This window comes from Oryctolagus cuniculus, chromosome 3 (assembly GCF_051225735.1).
Source record: "Oryctolagus cuniculus isolate XC-2025 breed Fujian yellow rabbit chromosome 3, ASM5122573v1, whole genome shotgun sequence".
Classification (NCBI taxonomy): Eukaryota; Metazoa; Chordata; class Mammalia; order Lagomorpha; family Leporidae; genus Oryctolagus; species Oryctolagus cuniculus.
The window spans coordinates 72144413-72167579 of record NC_142869.1 but is presented as its reverse complement, the minus strand read 5'-3'; the positions used below and the strand labels follow the sequence as shown (position 1 = coordinate 72167579).

The 23167-nt window shown below is 41.1% G+C and overlaps 1 protein-coding gene across 9 annotated transcripts in view; it reads right to left on the bottom strand.

Moving 5' to 3' along the window:
- Positions 1-300: 300 nt before the first annotated feature.
- Positions 301-23167, bottom strand: part of SPC25 (SPC25 component of NDC80 kinetochore complex) — a 33557-nt gene continuing 10690 nt past the window's right edge. For 4 of the 9 annotated variants that reach the window (XR_011387272.2, XR_016230833.1, XR_016230835.1 and 1 more), the window contains 3 exons: positions 18379-18477; positions 688-1004; positions 301-555 (listed from right to left, as the gene is read on the bottom strand). Coding sequence is in view for 5 of the 9 variants with exons in the window: in XM_070070731.2 (XP_069926832.2) it covers positions 835-1004; positions 18379-18477 (269 nt within the window). In the remaining 4 variants the exon portion in view is untranslated. Of the gene's footprint in view, positions 1005-9930; positions 12709-18378; positions 18478-23167 lie in introns of those variants that run through there. The other 5 variants (XM_070070733.2, XM_089328241.1, XM_089328240.1 and 2 more) reach the window with 2 other exon arrangements.

Below are 23167 nucleotides of genomic sequence, written 5' to 3'. Positions count from 1 at the left end.
TAATGCAAACCTGGGAAGCAGTGGTGACGGCCAAGTAATTGGGTTTCTGCCACCCACATGGGAGACGTGGATGACATGCTCAGCTCCCAGATTTGATCTGGCCCAGCTGGTGCAGATATTTGTAGAGCAAACCAGCGGATGGGAGTTTGTTCTCTCTCTCTCCCTCTCAAGTAAATTACTTACTTTAAAAAAAAAACAAAACAAAACAAAACAAAACAAAAACCTTCCAGCACACTAAAGCTCTCTCCTACCCCTACCCCTTTCTAGTCAATCCCTAGAAACTTCAGACAACAACCAATCTGCTTTCTGGAATACTGTTTATTCTAGAATTCTGTACAAATGGAGTCATACAAAATCATTCATTTAGCATGACGATTTTGCGTTTCACCCAGGTTTCTGTGTATATTAGCTCTTTCTTATTTGTTGCTCAGTAGTATTTCAATATGTGTACTTACACTTCAGTTGATGAACTTTTGGGTTGCTCCTATTTGTGTGTTATGAACATTTAAGTACAGTCTTTTTGTGGATACCCCTTCATTTCTCTTACGTGCACACCTAGGAGTGAAGTGGAAATGTATACTTATTTATTTTTTAAACATGTCCAAACTTACAAAGCTGGCTGCACCATTTTGCATCCCCACCAGGAGAGTTCAGCAGCTCCATGTCCTCGTCTGTCCCCCGTATTACCTGTCTCCTCAGTTCTGGCCGTTCTGGTGGGTGTGCACCAGCGTTTCATGGTGCTTCTATTTGGTGTTTCCCTTGGAATTAGGAGGTTGAGTCAGCCACATTATTGACTGTGCGTTCACTGCCCTCACTCCGTGCAACAGCAATTTTTCATAAGGAAACACTCCTTGCGTTGTCGCTTGCCTTCAGAATGGTTGCTGCTTGCCCCGAAATGGTTTTTCCAGTTTCATATTCATTTCCTGAGGGGAGACAGTAGCCCAGCCTCCTCACACCACCATGACCAGAGTCTTGGGCCTGGGCTGTAGATGTGGATGTATGTACTGTGGAGAGAGGTCAGGAAATGGAACAGCTGCTTAGATACCAGGCTGAAAAATAAGAGTTCTGGTCCTTAAAGAACCCTCCATCACAAACACAAACACAGTGGTGAATGCTGTAACAGGGGTGCTCCATAACCAAGGCCATGAGGACACTTCAGGAGGCTGTTAATGAGAATTGAGGAGGTCTGGGGAAGAATGGGCTGAGTAGGAGCTGGGCAGACGAGAAGGGTGCAGGGACTGCTACAGGCAGATGAGAATAAAAAGCACTTCATCTAACCGCTGCATTACACACCAGCCCACAAAGTCAGTCCCTGGAAGTTATCTGACCACAACACAAATAGAAGTCATTAAGGAAAACATAACTGGGGGGAAAAAAACCTACACATTTGGAGAACACATTTGTGAACCTGCCTGTACATGTAAGAGTGCATTCATATGTACATGAACACACACACACCTTAACAATTCATGGTCAAAGGAGAAATCTTGATGGAAATTAGAAAATGCTAGAGGGGCCAGCGCTGTGGTGTAGCAGGTAAAACTGCCACCTGCACTGCCAGCAGCCCATATGGGTGCCGGTTCAAGATTTGAATGCTCTACTTCCCATCCAGCTCTCTGTTGTGGCCTGGGAAAGCAGTGGAGGATGGCCCAAGTTCTTGGGTCCCTGCACCCATGTGGGAGACCCAGAAGAAGCTCCTGGCTCCATGCTTTGGATTGGCTCAGCTTTGGCCATTGTAGACATTTGGGGAGTGAACCAGTGGATGGAAGACCCCCCCACCTTCTCTCTCTGCCTCTGCCTCTCTGTAGCACTGCCTTTCAAATAAGTAAATACATCTTTAAAAAAAAAAAAAACCTGCTGTTTTTATAAAATAGCTAAAATTACTGCCATAAAGAAAGGAGAAAGGCTAAAATGAATAAATCAAGCATCCTAATCAGGAATTTATCAACATAATAGCAAAATCAACCTAAAGAAAGTAACGGACTTGAAAAGTAGAAATTAATGACACACAAAACAAAACAGAAGATGAACAAGGCTATCCATTAGCTCTTGGGAAAGCTTAATAAATATCAGCAAACCTTGAGAGACATTAAGAGAAAAGGACATAAATAGTATTTATAAGAAAAAGGTAGAACACTATATAGATGCTGCAAATGTTCAAAAGATAAAATTAGATAATCAACAATTTATGTAAATTAATTTCAAAGCAAGCAAAAATACAAGTTTCTTGGAAAATATGCATTATTAAAACTGTATCAGTAGAAACAGATTTACTGAATGATTTAGTACCACTAAGGAAACCTTTAATTTTTTTATTTTTAATAATTTCTTTGAAAGATAGAGAAACAGAAAAAGGGACACAGAGATATCTTCCATCAGCTGGTTCATTCTCCAAACTCTCACAATGGTCGGGGCCAGGCTAGGTTGCAGCCAGGAGCTGGGAAGTCAATCCAGGTCTCCTCTGTGGGGGTCAGGACTCAAGTCCAGGAGCTACCACTTGCCACCTCCAAGGGCGCACATTAGCAGACACTGGAACTGGAAGCGGAGCTGGGACTCGAACCCTGGCACTCTAATACAGGATGTGGGTGGGTGTCTCAAGTAGCACTTAACATCTGTGCCAACATCTGCCACCATTTTAAAAAAAAATTGTATTGAGTAGTTAAAAAAAACTTCCGACACACACACACACACACAAAACACAAGGTTCACACAAAAACAGACAATCTTACACAAACTTTTTCAGGAAGTAGGAAAAAACAAAAGGAACATATTTCAACTATTTTCAAAGATCTGGGACCTTACATTACCTTGATGTCAAAACCAGATAAAGTTAATATCCAAAGGAAAATCTTATTCATGGGAAAAGGAGCAAAAGTTCAAAACAAAATATTCACAAACTGAAACCAACACCATATTTAAAAAAAAAAAAAAAAGATTGACCATCATGGATAAGTTGTAAATCTGATTCAATTTTTAAAGCCTATGAATATAAATCACCACATTAATGGGTTGCTATGGCTTCGATGTTTGTCCCTAAAACTCAATAGTTGAGTTCTCAAAGGCTTATGTTAATGGTACTAAGAGAGTAGAAACTGAGTCCAAGTATGGTGTTGGGACACGGGGCCTTTGGGCAGTGACTGAGTTGGACTGGGTTGTTAGGATGGAGCTCCCATGATGAAACCCTGATATCTTTAGAAGGAAAGAAACATAGACAGACATGCACCCTCCCTGTCTCTTGGAAGAAAGATCCAGACAAAGCACTGCAAAAGACCTGAAGGTGCTGCTCGGCTGCTTTTAGCTGCATACGGTAGGATTCTGGAACCATGAATAATCAAAAGGAAAGAGAATGGAAGTGCTTGGAAAAATCCCAGCCTGGCCAGAAGGAGCCAAGAAGTGTGTTCAGGACAGGAGGATGTGGTGGAGGAACCCCTTGCTAAAGGGACCAGCACAGATGAAAATGAGCCCTTGCTTATCAGCAAAACAATGGGTGGAAGGCCTCAAGGGCATCTCAGAAATCTCTTTTTTTTAATGTTTATTTTTTTTTTTATGTTCATCTACTTGAAAAGCAGAGCAAGATGGAGAGGGAGGGAGGGGAAGAGGGAGAGAGAGGAAGAGGTAGAAGGGGAGGGGGAGGGGGAGAGGAAGGGAGAGGAGGGAGGTAGGGAGAGGGAAGGAGAGGGAGGGGGAAGAGGGGGAGGGAGATCTCACCCATTGGTTCACCCTCCAAATGCCTGCGATCCAGGTCTCCCACACGGGTGGCAGGGACCCAAGTACCTGAGCCATCATTGCACTTGAACTTCTGAGCAGTGCCAGAATGTTAAGACTTTGGGGCCCTTGGGGATGGAAAAATGCATCTTGGGGGTCAAGGTCAGAATGCTCTTGTTTGGATATTGGATTGGGCAGCCCCCAACACTCCATGGGTTAAAGGCCTGGTCCCCAGTGGGATATATTGGGAAGAGGCAGAACCTTTAGGAAGTAGGGCCCCGCAGGAGGTTCTTAGGGCACTGGGGACTGCCCTCAGAAAGGAATTCTCCTGGAGGCTGGCACAAAAGCCCTATTTCTGACCAGTCTCTTCTTCCTGGCTCATCATGGGCTCATTTCCATGCACTGCTCCACCATCTGCCATGGTGCTTTTGCCAAAGCCTGCATCATGTCATTTGCCTTTCAGCCTCCAAAACTGAGCTAAATAAATGTCTCTCCCCTTCACAACTAGTATGCCTCAGGTATTTCATTGTAGTAAGGAGAAGATTCATAAAGATAAAAATCTATTACAGGTTCAGGAAAATACGATACAATAAACATTCATGATAATTACTTTTAATTAACTGGTAATAGAAGAAAATGCCCTTAGTCTGATCAACAAAAAAGAAAATGGCAAGTCTGGGAAACCACAGATGGTAGAGTTTGGCTGGATGCAAAAGCTGACACCACCCCCTAAAAGTTAAATGACTTGTGTGAGGTTATATAAAATGAAAAGTGGATCACATCCTAACTCTCAACTTCTTCCATAATATTGTTTTGGAAAATAGAGCTTTTTGCAAAACAAGTCAGACTATTCAAGATTAACCACTATACTGATTACATTTATTTGAATCTCAAATATTGCCTCTTTCCAAAATTCTCATAAACATCTAGTCAAACAACTTCTTCCTTGAAGTTCTTCCATTTGCTGGACTTTTCATTTTCTATTAGCTTATCACTGAGTCAAGACTTGCCAGTAGAACTATCTTTACTCTCTAAAATGGGCCAAATATCTCTGCAACGTGCTAGCAGATGTTATTGAAAAAGCCAGCTCTTCTTGAAGTGTGTAACCCTGATTTCTCATTATATCATTTTCTATTGAATTTGGATAAAGTGTTCAATATTAATAAATATTTATTAAGTTTCTACTATATAATAGACATTTGGCTAGGTGACAGTTAAGTAGGTAATTTGCTGCTATGATACACAAATTGAAACATAACTAATTATCTCTGCACAGGAATCCTCTGAACTGGAAAAGAAGCAACACTTTCTAATACTCATTAGTTTGGAAATTGAAACTTTGAATCATTAGAACTCGTTAGCAGATTTTATGCTGATTCATTTTTTAAAACTTAAAATAGTGATTGAGTTTAATTTCTGAGATCTTGTTTTTCCATTTTATTACCAAATGTAATTAGTTGACTTCATTTGGATCCCATTTCCATGTTTTACTGCTTGCACATATTTTTCCCATTTAAGAAAATCTTTTATCTCTGCATCTTTCATTATTTCATTGTTACAACAACTATATTAAATACAATGCATAAAGAGAGCAAGTTTAATAAGATAGCTGGGTTTTCCCTTCATGTGTATTATCAATTATTCAAAGTGCATTTTTCATAAGGTGTCAACTTTAAAATAAATACAAGCTAATTTATTATCTATGTCAGCATATTCCTCAGATGGTACATGTAATGCTTCAAAAATTAAGGCCTTTATATTTGATTGAACAAATGACAACTTAGGCACGAGTCAATAGTCCTCCCGTCTACCATTCCCACAAAGACCTGTGTGTCTGTCCGTAGAGAATGTTCTTAATGAGCTCTCTGGGTTCTATACACCAGGTACTCTGCTGTTTCTCTGAGATCTGCAGTTGCTTTGGCATTTTAATGAGACTATTTCCTAAGGATCTTGATAAAACATATTCTGCTTTCAACATGGTTTGCTCCCCACCCCCCCAATCAGTACATTTCTATAGAATCTCTGGAAAGACCTGTCTTGGCCTATTTGCCTGGCATAGAAAGGCAATAAAGTGTAGTCCAGGTGAAGCTCCTGGATTCAGGTGTTGTCATCTGTGTTTAAATCCCAGCTCTACCACTTAGGGGGATGTGACCTGAAGTTACTGAAACTCTACTTTACATCTCTTACTTGTAGGACAAAGTTACCAATAGTACATACTTCACAAGCTGTTAAGTAGATACAAGTTAAGGGCTTAGAAAAGTATCAAACATACAGAAAGGTGCTAAAATGCTAAAAAAAAAAAAAAAAAAAAAAAAAAGGATTAGCTATTTGTTCTAAGCTGGTATCACATTGGACCAACAAGAGTTATTATTGTTGGGTGTAATAATCCTTTTATTGGTTTGACATTTCAAAGGGATTATTTCTCCTAAAAGGATTATGCGTACCAGAGAATGGGGAAGGTCTTTGCTGACTTCTACTATATCCCTCAAGTTATTTAGAATAAGTTTGGGTTTCATTCTGGAATCTTCTTTGTTGCACTTGGTTATATTTATTATCTCTAGGTTTTTGAAAGATGTTAAATAATTTGCCCATAGTTTTTATTGTTCTGAACTTTTGCATTAAAGGAAATGGGTTCCTAAATCTTCACCTATCTGAAGTTTCCATAACTTTGCCAATCATACTGGTACCAGTATTGAGAGTTAATAAGATAGATCTTTCAATTTGTAGAAATTCCATAGTTAATATTTTTAGGTTTTTTTAACATTTAAATTTATTTGAAGGGCAGAGAGAGATATTTCATCCAATGATTCATTCCTCAAGTGTCCAAGATGTCCCAAAGTCAGGAGCAGGGAACTCAAAGTCTCCCACATGAGTGGCAGGAATAAAAGTATGTGAACCATCACCCTACAGTCTCCCAGGGTGTATATTAGCAAGAAGCTAAAAAGGGAAGTGGAGCCAGGACTCAAATCAATGTGGTGTCTTAATCACGGTACCAAAAACCCACTTTAATTACAGAATTTTTATCTTCCTGTATTGCAGGTACATCAGAACTCAACAATTCCACAGTGTTATGAACAAACATAAAGATAGTTTTATGGGCTATATCTGAAACTCCTTTAAGTCTAACTCTGTCCAAAAAAAGAGAATTTGAGTTCTTAGTTTTTAAGGAACATTACAGATTGGATGTCTGATTCTCCAGCTATGAGTAACCTATCTCCAGAGGTTATTCTCAGTTCTCTCTATTCTCATTGGCTATCCTGATTTTTGACTTAGCTAGTGATCTGAATTTAAAGGAAGAATTTCTCTCTAAGCTCTTCCTTCACAAAAAAGATGAAGTGGCTCCTTCATTCCATAACTTATTGAGCTAATATATACCTGAGTTTCACTGAAGAATGTCTACCTTAGTTTTCCGCAAGTCACTTTACTGAAATTTCTGAACTTTCAAAGTAGAATTTAAACTTGGAATATCTATGTTAGCTCTAGTTATTGTTGTAAAATTGGTCTGGACTACATTCCATATAAGCTAGTATCATCCTATGGGTTATCAAAGTTATCGGTGCCCTCTGGATGGGGGTGACATGGCTTTAAGTTACCTTAGAGGGATCCATTTATTTTTTAAAACACATTTCTAGTGAGCTTTTTTCCTTTCATTTTAACATTATCTACAGAACTGCTTTTAACAGGAGGCTTAGAATTTCCTTCTTGTTGGATCTTTTAAATATAGGTATTATTTTTCCAGGATGAGTTATTGGTCTTATAGTATATCCTTAAGTTTCTTTTTAATTTTTTAATTGCAAATCATTTTCATTTTACTTGAAAGGTAGAGAGATAGATGAGGAAAGAGATTTTCATCCACTAGTTCACTCCTTAAGTACAACTGCCAGAGTTGGGCCAGGCCAAAGCTGGGAGCCCAGAACTGTTTGGGTCCCCCAGGTGGGTGGCAGGTAGCCAAGTAACTGGGCCACCATCTTCTGCCTCCCAAGGTAGGCATTAGCAAGAAGCTGGAATCAGAAGTGGAGCATGGATTCAAAGTAGGCACTCTGGTATGGGATGTGGGTGTCCCAAGTGACTTCTTAACTGCTGTGCCAAATGCCACCCGAGTTCCTTTTGCAATAGCTTCTCCAAGTATCTGCTGAAGGGAAACCTCTGGGGTAGGGAGGGGCCTTTAAATATGGTTCCATAATTGAAGAATACTTAAGAGAAAACTTCAAATCAGAGGTTCAGCAACAGGAAGCAAAAATGTGATTACCACTTATAATTTAAGTAAACAAGAAAGAAGAGCTTTCATAATTGCCACTAGTGTTTATGTCTTGGCTTGTCTTTGATAACTTCTGCTAAAATTCCCAATCTTATTCTATCAGAAATTCTCCTAAATCCATCACTGTTAGGTTTATTCCTTCTCTGATCAACTTCCTTCTTCTCCTGGTAATGATCCCCTCAGTAGGGGCCCTGTTCCCCATCACCAGGGAGGTCAATGGCTGAGATAAGATGACCTAGGGAAAAATGTAAGACCACCCAGAGAAATGGCTTCCACCTGCAATTGATTCAGCATCCAAAACAAAACTACTGTGGACAGGGAGATGCTGGATCCCATTAACAAAAGGAACAAAGGAATCAAGCCCCTAACACCTGGGCCCTTAGAGGTCATCCAAATGATTTTCCAGAAACACTGGGTTTTGTGTGTTAATTTCATAACCTGTGACTTCACTGCATTTGTTTATCCATTCTAACAGCTTTTTGATGGCATGGTTAGGTTTCTCTATATACAAAGTCACGTCATCTGCAAATATGGGTATTTTGGTTTCCTCTTCCAATTTTGATGTCCTTTATCCCTTTCTCTAACTGCTCTTGCTAATGCTTCCAGTATTATATTGAATAAGAGGGGTGAAGGTGGACATCCTTGTTGTTTCAGATCAGACCAGTGAGTATATCAGGTGTTGTCATACATAGCCTTTGTAATTTTGAGGTATGTTTCTTCTATATCTGATCTGTTTTTTATCCTGAAAGGATGCTGCATCTTATCAAATGCTCTCTGCATTTACTGAGATAATCATATGATTTCTATTAATCCTGTTTATGTTGTACCACCCTTACATCACAGGGATAAAACTCATTTGTATGATCTTTGTGATGTAGTGTTGGATTCAGTTTAATATTTTTGTTGAGTTTTTGCATCTATGTTCAGCAAGGATACTGGCTATCCAAATCCTAAGATTCCAGGGAAGGGGAATCATGATTAAAGTCTATGCTATTGCACATGTAAATTTCTTTTAACAATGGGACAGCTTCTCAGAATAACTCAGAGAAAATACTCCAAAAAAGTAATTTGGGAGTGGCATAGCCTATTAGTCATAATTTGGGGTGGTGTCATGAGCCCCAACATCTTCAATCCTCATTCCTTTTTTAAAAGACTTGTTTGAAAGGCAGGGCGAGAGAGAATCTTCCATTTGCTGGTTCACTCCTCAAATGGCCACAATAGCCAGACCTGACCAGGCTGAAGCCAGAACCAAGTAGACAGTCACTTAAAAGATTTCCTGAGGAAGCTGGAGGAGTTCTAGGAATTTACTGCAGACTCAGCACTAGATTTTGAAAACAGGACTTTCAAGTCAGCTAAAAAGCTCCCAAGGGAGGAAGAGGAGCCAAGAGAGAATAGAGCAATTTTGATCATTTTCAAATATCTCATTATCAGGTTCCAGCTGGAACAAACAGTAATTATTCCTGTAATACCAATTTTTTTTAAAGCAAAAGTTACTTACCAAGTGATTCAGAACCAAGACCAATAGGCTTTTATGGTCTAATGAGGATGCACCACAATATCTCCAAAGAAGTATAAAGATGCAATGCCCTCAGGTGCACCATCCCCAAAGACAGTCAAAATACACTCAAACAACCCTGGAACACTGGCATCCTAATCATATTTGACTGACCATCTGATACAAGCTGACACTTGCACCCTCAGCTGGCAGAGACCAGAGAGAACATTCTCATTGGTCCCAGAGCTCAAGTCTTTGAACTTAGAACAAGATGAAAGGAGAATCTCATCTGTTTTTGTCAGTGGCCCAAAGTAAAGTCTGTCTATACAGATGCTAGTCTGGTTAGAACTGTAAATTTACTAGTCTGTGAAGTTCAAGTGATATACTTCCCATTAAGTCTCAAGTTGTCAATTCTGTAACTAGTTCAATGAAACTGACACAGATACATTAAAATACATGGGAAATCATAATCTAGAGCTTACATATCCTTTATTATTAAAAATGAACACTGCCCTGTAAATAGAAACTGGGACAATATAGTAGTTTTTACATCTATAAGCCACAATATACAAAGAAGTGACATTCATGACCTGTTCAACAATTATTTTTGGTGGAAAGGAACAAAACACAAGGTATTTTACAATTTGGACAATATGTTGTTGGTTTCCTGTGATGTTTTTTCTCTTATTTGAAAGGCAGGGTGGGTGAGAGTGAGAGTGAGAGTGAGAGTGAGAGAGTGAGAGAGAGAGATCTGAGATCGAGGTTGAGATCTTCTATCTGCTGCTTCACTCGCCAAATGGCTGCAACGGCCGGAGCTGTGCTGATCCGAAGCCAGGAGCCAGGACCTTCTTCCAAGTCTCCTACATAGGTGCACAGGCCAAGTGTTTGGGCCATCTTCCACTGCTTTTCCAGGTGCATCAGCAAGAAGCCAGATGAGAAGTGGAGCAGCCAGAATGCAAACTGGTACTGATATGGGATGTCAGTGCCGTAGGCAAGTGGTTTTACCCACTATGCCACAGCATTGGCCTCAACATGACTTGCTTTGATATCATCGTTCTTGCTACTTGAGAATAATATGGTTTCTCATGTAACATCTGATATCATCTTGGATAACAGTAGTTCTGGGAATATTGAGTTTTCTTTCTCATTGCATCATTTTAGGTATGCTGAGCAGACAGTTCTTGAAATCCAACAAGTTTATGAGATCTTCGTTCAAGTTTGTCAATAATCCACATACTTATAATACACGCATCAATTATCTGAGTGAGCAAAAGCCAATTCCATTTTCTACTTCTAATAGTGTGGAATATTTGATTGTTTTTTCATCAATGTTGTCTGTTTCAGAGTACACTTGTTTAGTGTGTTTTCCCTCATGGTGTGCCTTGGAATCCAGTATTTTGAAGAAATACCACAAGTCATAACCAGTGAGCACACTATTGTAAAAAAAACAGTTTGATCATGGATTTTCTACCACTTTTCAACCAATACCCTCAAGTGGAGACAGCGGAGTCCGTCAGACTGCCGTGTACTACACTACACATAACTCTGCAGTACACACTGCCACGCTGTTTGCAGGACGGCTATTTTCAAACACGGATAACGTGAGACACATTATCTCCTTGATACTTCCACGAATGCATCTCATACTACATATCAGTTATGTACACATTTCTTTTGTTCAGTTGAAATTTAGCAAAATTAACTTGTAGTAAAGTTCATGCCATTACCATAATGAATTAAAAAATATTTCCAAATGTTCTAATCAACATCAGTTACTTTTCCCAAAAGAACAGAACTCTAAAAAAAATTTATTTCAAAACTATCCTAAGTGGTATATTTATTGCTCAATTTAAGTTTTTATAGGTATCCTATATTTAGGATGACAAGACAAATGGGTTGACAAATGACACAAAAGACATAGGAAAAAAAAAGACCACCTCTAAAAGACTAAAAATCAATAATCAACATGTACCCAAACCAAATCCACAAGAGTCAGAAGTTCAATTTTCTACAATTGTTTTTCTTCTGCCAGTCTCAATGGAAAGGAAAAGAACAAAGCAAAGTCCTAACCTTCTCATTCCCAGGGATTATACTACACTACACAGGGAAATCTGGGAAAGATGACTTTGGTAAGAATTCTTTCTCTTCTGGCTTCTGCCAGTTCTCCCAGAATCCCATTTCTCTGGATCAGGAGTGCCTGGAATGTCCCAGAAATTCCTGCCTGAACTGCAAAAAACTATCGGGGGATAAATAATTTCCTCTCAACCCTGACAAGTTCATAGTTGTAACAGACTCCTGTAATGAAAAGATTAACAAGAGCAGAAGTAGCCAGTTTGTCAGCATGTGTACTGCACACCATATAAGAAACTTCAATGAAAGGTAATTCAAAGCAGGGGCTTGGGACTATGGCTTATAGTGTATCTTCAATGCAGAACAATATGTTGTTGGGGAAATGACAACACAAAAGAAGGCAGTCTTAGGCTTCCAGAAGGAGGAAAGGTGAAGAAGGGACATATATAAGTAAATTAACTGCTATGGCCTGGGAAAGCAGTAGAAGATGGCCCTAGTCTTTGGGCCCCTGCACCCACATGGGAGACCCAGAAGAAGCTCCTGGCTCCTGGCTTCGGATCGGCGCAGCTCCAGCTGTTGCGGCCATTTGGGGAGTGAACCAGTGGATGGAAGACCTCTCTGTCTTTCCCTCTCACTCTGTGTAACTCTGACTTAAAAATAAATAAATCTTAAAAAAAAAAAAAAAAAAAAAAAAGGAAGTAAACTAAGGGAGTAACGTTTGCCTGCAGTGTCCATTGGGGGCCATATCTGAGCTGGTGAGAATTATTTCCATTGAAAGAGAGGTGTGGGGAGAGGGAGACACCTTTATAAATTTATGTCCTGCTTTTAGGCAAACCAGGGGAAGACAGAAAGCTTTTCTGAGCTTCCTCTTATCATCGTTTCAAAGATATTTATGCCAAAGTGGCATATTCTAGAGTGATATATTTTGCTTTCCTCTATACCACACAAAAATATTACAAAAATCTCAAAATATGTACAGACAATAGATGAGAATTATTTTTAAAAAGATATACATGACAGAAAAAACAAACTTGTTTTAATATACTATTTACATATTAAGTATAAACCATCGCAGTAAAAGCTTTCCGAACATTGGCAAGAAAAGCCGAAAAATTGTTGGTCTTCCTCACATTCTCCTGAAATTCCACAAGGCACTCGAGATGAGGAGCACTATCTGACACTAGAAGAGAAACAAATGCAAACGATTTGAATGAGGTTCTTTTCTGTATGGGACAGAAGTATTTCCAATTTAGATGAGCTCATCAGATTTCAGTATCGACTCAGAATTTTATTGGAGTGTTTTGAGAATAAAATTAGACCCTTCATTTTTATATCCTAACTATCTTTTGGACCTCTCCTGTAAAACTCAAAATAGTCCTATCTTGAATATTACACTTTGCTTTACATTTAAACAAATGGCACTCAGGGGATGGAAGAAGTGAATGATGCAGAATGCCGTTCCCCATCACCTTCAATCTACACATTTAAACTATTTAAGCTGCTTCAATACCTGCTAAGTCATGTTTTTCAGCAAAACTTCAGCCTCACTGACTTCTAGTTGCTGCCCAATGGATTAAAAAAAGAACATCTTTCAATGCCAATTCTTAATAACTTCCAATTATGGAAAAACATATCTGAAGCTTTTACACATGAAATGGAGCTCATTAAAAACGTAGTGGTGATAAGGGCCCGGCACGTGGCACAGAAGGTCAAACCACCACCTGTGACACAGGTATGGCATATGGACACCAATGGAGGAGACCCAGATGAAGCTCCTGGCTTTGACCTAGCTCAGCCCTGACCATTGCAGCCATTTGGAGAGATAGCACATGAAAGATCTTTGTGCCTGCCTCTCTGTAACTCTGCTTTTCAAATAAAGAAGTCTTAAACAACAACAAAAGTGGTGGTGGGGCAGGCATTTGACCTGATGGTTAAGAAGCTGACTGAAGGCCGGAGCCAGGGCTCACTAGGCTAATTCTCCGCCTTGTGGCGCCGGCACACCAGGTTCTAGTCCTGGTCGGGGCACTGGATTCTGTCCTGGTTGCCCCTCTTCCAGGCCAGCTCTCTGCTGTGGCCAGGGAGTGCAGTGGAGGATGGCCCAAGTGCTTGGGCCCTGCACCCCATGGGAGACCAGGAGAAGCACCTGGCTCCTGCCATTGGATCAGCGCGGTGCGCCGGCCGCAGCCCGCCAGCCGCGGCGGCCATTGGAGGGTGAACCAACGGCAAAGGAAGACCTTTCTCTCTGTCCCTCTCTCTCACTGTCCACTCTGCCTGTCAAAAAAAAAAAAAAAAAGAAAGAAAGAAAGAAAGAAGCTGACTGGCGCACCTGCAACCCATCTGGGCATGCCTGTGTTGGAGTCACTGCTCTGCTCCCGATTCTAGCTTCTTGCTAATGTGCACTCTGAGAGGCAGCAAGTATAGTGGCATTCCAAGTAGTTGGCATCCAAGTAGTTAGGTCCCTGCCACCCATGTGGGAGATCTGGATTGACTTCCCACCTGCCTGCTTCAGTGTGGCTCAGCCCCAGCTGTTGCTGGCATTTGGGGAATGTACCAGATGTGAGCTCCCCTTGTCTTTCTCTCTCTGTGCCTATCAATTTTAAATAAAGGAAGAAAGACATCTCTTTTTTAAAAAAAAACATGACTGCTATTCCAACAGTGCTATTCACAGAACTTATTAATCAAATGAGAAAATTAGAGAAAGCTATAAATTAGAAAGGTAGGTAGGTAGGTTTCCTAGATTGATATTTAGAAAATCTAGCACTCACAGAAAAAACTAAGCACTTGTATATGAATTTATTCCCAAAATGTAAATTCTGTAAGAACAGGATCCGAGTCAATAGGACACAAGCCAGCAATTGATCTGAGAATCTGTCAAGCTATAAATGTTTAAGATGAAAGCACAGGTGTTAATGACCCGAAAACCATTTTAGCGAATTCCCATAAAGATTACAAGTACAAGGAAATTAGAAGAATAAAACTAAACTATACCATCAATGTGTGGCATTTTCAAGATGTGAAAGTTTTTAATTATTCTGAGAAAAATTATAATATTCTGATGTTGTTGCATTTGATTTTTAAATCATCTACACAGGTAAGTTACAATATTCACATTTAGGGGGCTACAGCCTTTACAAAAGCTTTAGTTTTCACTTTAAATATTTTTTTATTTATTTAATCACTCATTCTGAGGGGGAAAGTGACAGAGAGCTTTCATTGTCTGGTTCCTTTCCCAACTTCCTACACTGGCTGGTTCTGGGCAAGCCAAAGTCAGAAGCCATGACCTCAATCCGGGTCTCCTACATGGCTGGCAGGAATTTACCCCAACTACTAGCACTGCCTCCCAGGCTCTGTATTAGCATGAAGTTGGGGTCAGAAGCCTGGGTTGGGTATCAAACCCAGCATTGATATGAGATGAAGTGTCTTTTTGGTTTTAAATGAAAACACCTGTTCGTTTATTAAGCACCCACAGAGTGCCAGGCACTGTACAAAACACTGAAACATTTTCATGCTTTAAGAATGAAATTGGGGGTCAGCACTGTTGCGCAATGGGTTAACACCCTGGACTGCAGCACAGGCACCCTATATAGGCACTGGTTCGAGTTCCGGCTGCTCCACTTCCAATTCAGCTCTCTGTTGTGGCCTGGGAAAGCTCTGGAGGATGGCCCAAGTCCTTGGGCCCCTGTATCTGCGTGGGAGACCTGGAAAAAGCTCCTGGATCCTGGTTTCAGATCAGCTCAGCTCTGGCCATTGCAGTCATCTGGGGAATGGACCAGCGGACGGAAGACCTCACTCTCTGGCTCTACCTCTCCCTGTAACTCTGCCTTTCAAATAAATAGAATAAATCTTGAAACAAACAAACAAAAAGAATGAAATTGACTGTTCTTTTACATGAGGTTGACATCTTAGTTCCAATGTCACAAAAATTACCATACCTTCAAGCCTTGCTCAAGAAACAAGTTTTGATTCCATAAAGGTAGAGCACGTGGGGGCCAGCACTGTGGCTTAGTGAGTTAAGCTGCCACCTGTGACACTGGCATCCCATATGGGCACCAGTTTGAATCCACTTCCGATCCAACATTAGCTCCCCGCTAATAGTCTACTAAAGCAGTGGAAGATGGTCCAAGTGTTTGGGTCCTTGCACTCACGTGAGAGATCTGGAAGACCCTCCTGGCTCCTGGCTTCAGCCTGGCCCAGCCCCAGGCATTGCAGCCATTTGGGAAGTGAACCAGAGAAAGATCTTCATATTTCCTTTTCTCTGACTTTAAAATAAGTAAATAAATCTAGGCCAACGCCTCGGCTCACTAGGCTAATCCTCCACCTGCAGCGCCAGCACCCCAGGTTCTAGTCCCGGTTGGGGTGCTAGATTCTGTCCCGGTTGCTCCACTTCCAGTCCAGCTTTCTGCTGTGGCCCGGGAGGACAGTGGAGAATGGCCCAAGTCCTTGGGTCCTGCACCCGCATGGGAGACCAGGAGGAAGTGCCTGGCTCCTGGCTTCGGATCGGCACAGCGCGCAGGCCATGGTGACCATTTAGGGGGTGAACCAACAGAAGGAAGACCTTTCTCTGTCTCCCTCTCTAACTGCCTGTCAAAAAAAAAAAAAAAAAAAAAAAAGAAGAAAAAAAATAAATCTTAAAAACAAAAAATGGGGCTGGCACTGTGGTGCGGTAGGTTAAGCCTCCACTAGGGCATCAGGATCCCATATAGGCACAGGGATGTGTCCCAGCTTGGGCCCTTGCACCTGCATGGGAGACTTGAAAGAAGCTCCTAGCTCCTGACTGGCCCAGCTCTGGCTGTTGTGGCCATTTGGGGTGTGAACCAGCAGATGGAAGACCTCTCTCTAGCTCTCCCTCTGTCTGTAACTCTCTTAAATAAATAAATAAATCTTAAAAAAAAAAAAAACAACATGCAGATTAATGCAGATGTCAACTGGTGAAGTCTGTTCCACCAATACATGTAACATCCTCTCCCTCAGAAACCACCCCCTCTTCCTCCTCAGACGCCCCATCCCCGCCTCCTCTCTACCTCTAAAGCCACCACCTCTGCCACCTCCACCTCCTTCCTCCTCCTCAAGCTCCTCCACCACCGCCCTCTGCAGATCCTTTCTCATCTGGAGGTCAAGGTAAAAACCTCTGCAGTGGCCGTAGCTTATACGGGTCTATATAAAGGAATATGCCAGAACTGGAGCTGTGGCACAGTGGGTAACGCCACCACCTGCAGTGCCGGCATCCCGTATGGGTGCTGGTTCTAGTCCTGGCTGCTCCTCTTCTGATCCAGCTCTCTGCTATGGCCTGGGAAGGCAGTAGAAGATGGCCCAAGTGCTTGAGCCCCTGTACCAGTGCGGGAGACCCGGAAGAAACTCCTGGTTCCTGGCTTCGGATCAGCCCAGCTCCGGCCATTGCAGCCATTTGGGGAGTGAAACAGCAGAGGGAAGATTCTCTCTCTCTCTCTCTCTCTCTAACTCTAACTCTGCCTTTCAAATAAACAAATAAATCTTAAAAAAAAAAAAAGAAAGAAAATGCTTTCATGTTTTCTGACAATTTAACTGAAAAATAAAAAACTCTAGGTTGTCCAAATATTTCATCCACTTTACCAATTTGTTCTTTATTTTCTCAATAAACAGCAACAGGCACCATATTTTCATCTGTGCTACATTTACAAACTATGTCATCTTCACAAGGCTGCAGGAACTCTGTATGACCACACATCTTGGAGGCCCTTGTCTCGGCCCTTGTTTAAGCCTCTGCAGCCACCCCGTCCCTCATCTAAATCCTCCTCTACCACCTCCTCCACCTCAGAAATGGTTGTTGCTGCTCCACCATGGTTGAAACCATCCCTCTCACCACCTCGATTAAAGTCTTCACAAATCTGCCTTGAGAAGACATGATCTCTCCTACCAGCACCACGTGTACCTCTGTCTCCAGGACACAGTGCATTAACCACAAAGCTAAATGAAAAAGCCACATCTGCTTATGAAATATAGTGATTGGAGCAAGCATTTACGACATCACTGTCTGGGTCTGGGTTTCAGTCCTGACTCCCCTTCCACTTCCAGGTTGCTACTAATGCACACCCTGGGAGACAGCTGGTGACAGCTCAAGTAGTTGTGTCCCTGACTGAGTTCCTGGCTCCTGGTTTCAGATTAGCTCAGGCCCAGCCACTGCAGGAATTTGAGGGAGTGAACCAATGGATGGAAGACCTATGTCTCTGTGTCTCTCTTTTGCTGCCTTTCAAATAAAAATAAACAATCAACATTTTAAAAAAAGAAATGCAGTGACTTTCAGTTGTTTAAACTTTGCAGCCATTGTAGCACTGCGCCATCCCAAAGAGATGTTATGTATTTTTTTTTTTATTTTCCTGGTTTTTTTTGTTTTTTGTTTTTTGTTTTTAGTGAGAGAGAGAGAGACAGAAAGGTCTTCCTTCCGTTGGTTACCCCCCAAGTGGCCACCATGGCTGGCATGCTGCACCGATCCAAAGCCAGGAGCCAGGCACTTCCTCCTGGTCTCCCATGCAGATGGGGGCCCAAGCACCTGGGCCATTCTCCACTGTCCTCCCGGGCCACAGCAGAGAGCTGGACTGGAAGAGGAGCAACCAGGACAAAATCAGGCACACAGGCAGAGGATCGGCCCAGTGACCCGAGGCACTGGCTGAGATGTTATGTATTAAGAAAACTAGATAATATCTACAAATCAACACTATACTCATACTCTTAGAAGACATTAGCACAAGAAGCAAGTCAGGAAAAGGAAGCAATAACTTGTGGGAATATTACTTTCCTTAAAATTACTTTATGCTGTGATGCAATAACATCTGGGGATGTCTGTATTAAACATCAGGAAGGAGATGATACGTACCTTCATAGTCCCTTGCTTCATTTAGACTCAAAGAAAACAAAAATGGGCTCTCAGGATGCTTAGGGTCAATATTAGTGAAAATAAACTGCAATTTGTCACCTGAAAAAAGATTAAATTATTTAGTTTGAGAATATTTTAATGTCAAAACTTCCAAAGATAAGTTACCACTGTGATCAACACTCCATTGTTAAGTATGTATTATCCACTTAACCGGTATCTCCAAATGCAAGTTACAAATTAGTTTAAAAATAAATTCTATTTTTAAACTCATTCACTGTTTATTTGAAACACAGGCAGAAACAGACAGAGAGTAGCCATCTGAGGCCGGTGCTGTGGCATAGCAGGTAAAGCCACCGCCTGCAGTGCTAGCATCCCATATGGGTGCCAGTTCGAGTCCTGGCTGCTCCACTTCAATCCAGCTCTCTGCTATGGCCTGGGAAAGCAGTAAAAGATGGCCCAAGTCCTTGGGCCCCTGCACCCATGTGGGAGACCCGGAAGAAGCTCCTGGCTCTTGGCTTTGGATAGGCCCAGCTCCTCTCTCCCTTTCTCCTTCCCTCCCTACCTCTCCACTCTCCCCCAATCCCACCTCTCTGTAACTCTGCCTTTCAAATAAATAAATAAATCTTAAAAAAAAAAAAAAAAAAAGAGCAGCCACCTGCTGGTTTAATCCCCAAATGCGCACAATAAATGAGGCTCCACCATGCTGAAACTGAAGGCCAGGAACTCAACTGAGATCTCCTACATGGGTGGCAGGGAGCCAAATACTTGCACCATCACTTGCTGCCTCCCAGGGTGCACATCGTTAGGAAGCCAGAATTCAGAGCAGAGCTAGGACTGAAACTCAGGTACTCTGATCAAAGAGATGCCAGCATCCCAACTGGCACATTAACTTCTCGGCCAAATGCCCACCCCTTATGTATTTTAAATATAACATCAGGCACAGGAGACAAATGAGTAAATAAATTGAACTTCATTAAGGTTAAAAACAGCCCTTCAAAGGTTACCATCAGGAGAATGAAATGACAACCCACACAATGGGAGAAAATATACATAAATCATACATCCAATATGGGTTAAATACATTAAATGTATTTTAAAACTCCTACAATTGAACAATAATTAAAAAAAAACCTATGTAATGCAATGATGGGTGTAGAACTGAATGCATAATTCTTCAAATATTTACAAATGGTCAATAAGCACAGGAACAATCCTCAACAAAATTAGTTATCAGGGAAATGCAAACAGAAACAACTGATATGGGGCTGGCACTTCTGCCTGCAGCACCGGCATTCCCATATGAGTACTGGTTCCTCTCCTAGCTACTCCTCTTCCAGTCCAGCTCTCTGCTCATGGTCTGGGAAAGCAGTGGAAGATGGCCCAAGTGCTCGGGCCCCTGCACCTGTGTGGGAGACCCAGAAGAAGCTCCTGGCTTTGGATCAGCTCAGCTCTGGCCTTTGTAGCCATTTGGGGAGTGTACTAGCAGATGAAGACCTTTCTCTCTGTCTCTCCCTCTCTTTGTATGTAACTCTGTCCATCAAATAAATAATTCTTAAAAAAAAAAAAAATTACTGCGATGCCATTTCACACTCAAGAGGATGATTATATAAAAACAGGAGGGCTGGCGCCGCGGCTCACTAGGCTAATCCTCCGCCTTGCAGCACCGGCACACTGGGTTCTAGTCCTGGTCGGGGCGCCGGATTCTGTCCCGGTTGCCCCTCTTCCAGACCAGCTCTCTGCTGTGGCCAGGGAGTGCAGTGGAGGTTGGCCCAAGTACCTGGGCCCTGCACCCCATGGGAGACCAGGATAAGTACCTGGCTCCTGCCATTGGATCAGCGCGGTGCGCCGGCCACAGTGCTCTGGCCGCGGCCGCCACTGGAGGGTGAACCAACGGCAAAGGAAGACCTTTCTCTCTGTCTCTCTCTCTCACTGTCCACTCTGCCTGTAAAAAAACAAACAAACAAACAAACAGGAGGAAGTAACGGAGCTGGTGAGAATGTGAGAAACTGTAACCCTCGTTCATTCCTGATAGGAATGTAAAATGATGCAGCAGCTATGAAAAATATTTTGGCAGTTCTTCAAAAAGATAAAATTCACAAGTAGAAAACAGAGTATGACCTACCAATCCCATTCCCGGGTATATGCTCTAAGAACTGAAAACAGACTCAAGCAACTAACCTTGCCAATGGTCACTGCAATGCTATTCACAGAAGCCAAAAGAACTCAGTGTCTACCAATAAATAAGCAAAATGCAGTGTGTGTGTGTTTGTGTGTGTGTATATGTATATATAGGTATACATTACTTAGATATGGCACCTGACTATCCATACAATGGAATATTGTACAATCAAAAACGAACAAAGGTGTGTTATATGCTACAACATGGATGAACTTTGAAAACATAACGTAAGTGAAATAAGCTTGAAACAAAAGGACTAGTACTGTATATATGATTCCCCTTATAGCAAATACCTCAAATGGACAAATTCATAAAGAGAGCACATTAGGTTACTGGGGGCTGGGGAACGGAGGAATGGAGATTTATTATTTACTAGATACAGAGTTTTTGTTTGGAATGATGAAAATTTTTGGAAATAGTGTGTGGTTGGCAATTATCACAATATTGTGCATTTAACCAATGTCACTGAATTATACATATAAATTGTTAAAATGAGGGAAATGCAAATCAAAACCACAATGACATTATCACTTCACTCCAGCACAACTGGCCAAAAAGACAAAAGACAAATGTTGCAAAGAATGAGGAGAAAAAGAGAACTCTGCTACTCTATAGGTAGGAAGGTAAATCAGTACATTGTGTAAAAACAGTATGGAGGTTCCTCAAAAAAATAAAAATAGAATACCATATGACTCAGCAGTCCCACTTCTGGGTATATATCCAAGGAAAACAAAATACATCTGTCAAAATCATATGCACTCTTATGTTCACTGCACCACTATTCACAATAGCCAAGAAATGCAAATAACCTAAATGTCCATCCACTGATGAATGAATAAAAGAAATGTGGTAATATATACAACAGAATATTACTCAGCCATGAAAAGAATGAAATCTTGTTATTTGCAACAACATGGAAAGAACTGGAGGTCATTATGAATTAAGCCAGGCAAGCACAGAAAGACAAATATCCTATGATCTTCCTGGTAGTAGAATCTAAAAAAATGGTAATCTCATAGAAGTAAAGAATATAATTAATCTCATAGAAGTAAAGAATACAATGGTGGTTACTAGAGGCTGGGGAGGGAGAGATGCGGACAGACTGATTGATGAGCACTAGCTTACAGCTACACGTTCTGGCATTCAATTGCACAATATGGTGATTATAGCTACTACTTATATTCTGTACATTTCTGTGCTTTTTTAAAAAAACCTAGAAGATAAGGTTTTGGATGTTTTCACTATAAAGAAATGTTAAATATGTGAAAGGATAAATTTATTTTCCCTGATTTGGATATTATACAATGTATATTTGTAATGAAACATCACATGGTACCCCATACATATACAAAATTTTTCTGTTAAAATTTTTTGTAAAAGTCAAAATGGTGAATTTTACGCTATATATTTGTTAGAACACACACACACACACACAATCATTGAACAGATTTAATTTGACATTCTACGGTTACTGAAAGCTTGTTTTCCAAAAGACCTTCAAATGCTCCTAAAGGAGTAAATGCCTAGTAGAAATTAACAATGACAGCAATGAAGTATAAATTCATATGCATTTTAGTTTTGTTCTAAAGCATATAAAATCTCATTAAAAATTTTCTTAGTTACAAAAAGAAATTCTCAGAAACTTTGAAAAAATTTGTCTTGACATTCAACTTCAAAATGAGAGAATTACGTCAGTACACCAAATCTTTAAACTGTTAATAGTAATGGCAGGGATTCAAGCCAAGGAAAAATATTTTCTAAGATATTCAATTAAGTAAAATAAAGGGTTTGAATTTTCTCTTCCTTATGGAAAATAAAACCAAAGTGCCTTCCTCATTCTCTCACTCAACCATCAACACAGAATACTTCTATAAGCAGATGTGTTGGGATTTTCCTCTACACACTAAACAATCAATTAATTCTGGGATCCGCTAATTCTAATACTATCTACTATCTACCCGGATATCAGTGTCACATCCTGCAGGTTGAGGCCTCACACCCACAAAACTGTCCCCCACCTGAGGCTGCTGTACCTTAGAAAAAGCCTGCTCACCTGACTGACTCACAGCTGCTGTGTCTTGGGTCCCTACAATGACCCCAGGCTTGAGGTCTCACTATTGGGACTCATAGGACTCACACAGCATACAGCCATACTTAGGACAGAAGACAGCAGTACCAGCAAAGAGAAAAGATGCACAGGGTAAAGTCCAAGCTTCCCAAGTCTAACAAGCTTTCTCCTGTTGTCACAATTCAGTCCTGGAGGAATTAAACACATCCTGTTGGATTCCACTACATTAGGACTCTCAAAAGCTTGTATCTGGTTTTCTTTAGACTTTGTACTGTTATTTTTTTTTTTGTCCTTTTGCCGCAATAAATCCTAGCTGTGAGTACAATTATAGCAGAGTCCCTTATCTGTGGTTTCACTTGCTGTGGTTTCAGTTACCTCCAAACAACCATGGTCAGTAAAGGATTAGATGGGGGCTGGAGGCCTGGCACACAGAGACTTGTGATGTTGGCATCACATAACTGAGTGCTAGTTAAGAGACCCTGCCACCCATGTGGGAGACCCAGATGGAATTCCTGCCTCCTGGCTTCAGCCTGGTTCAGACC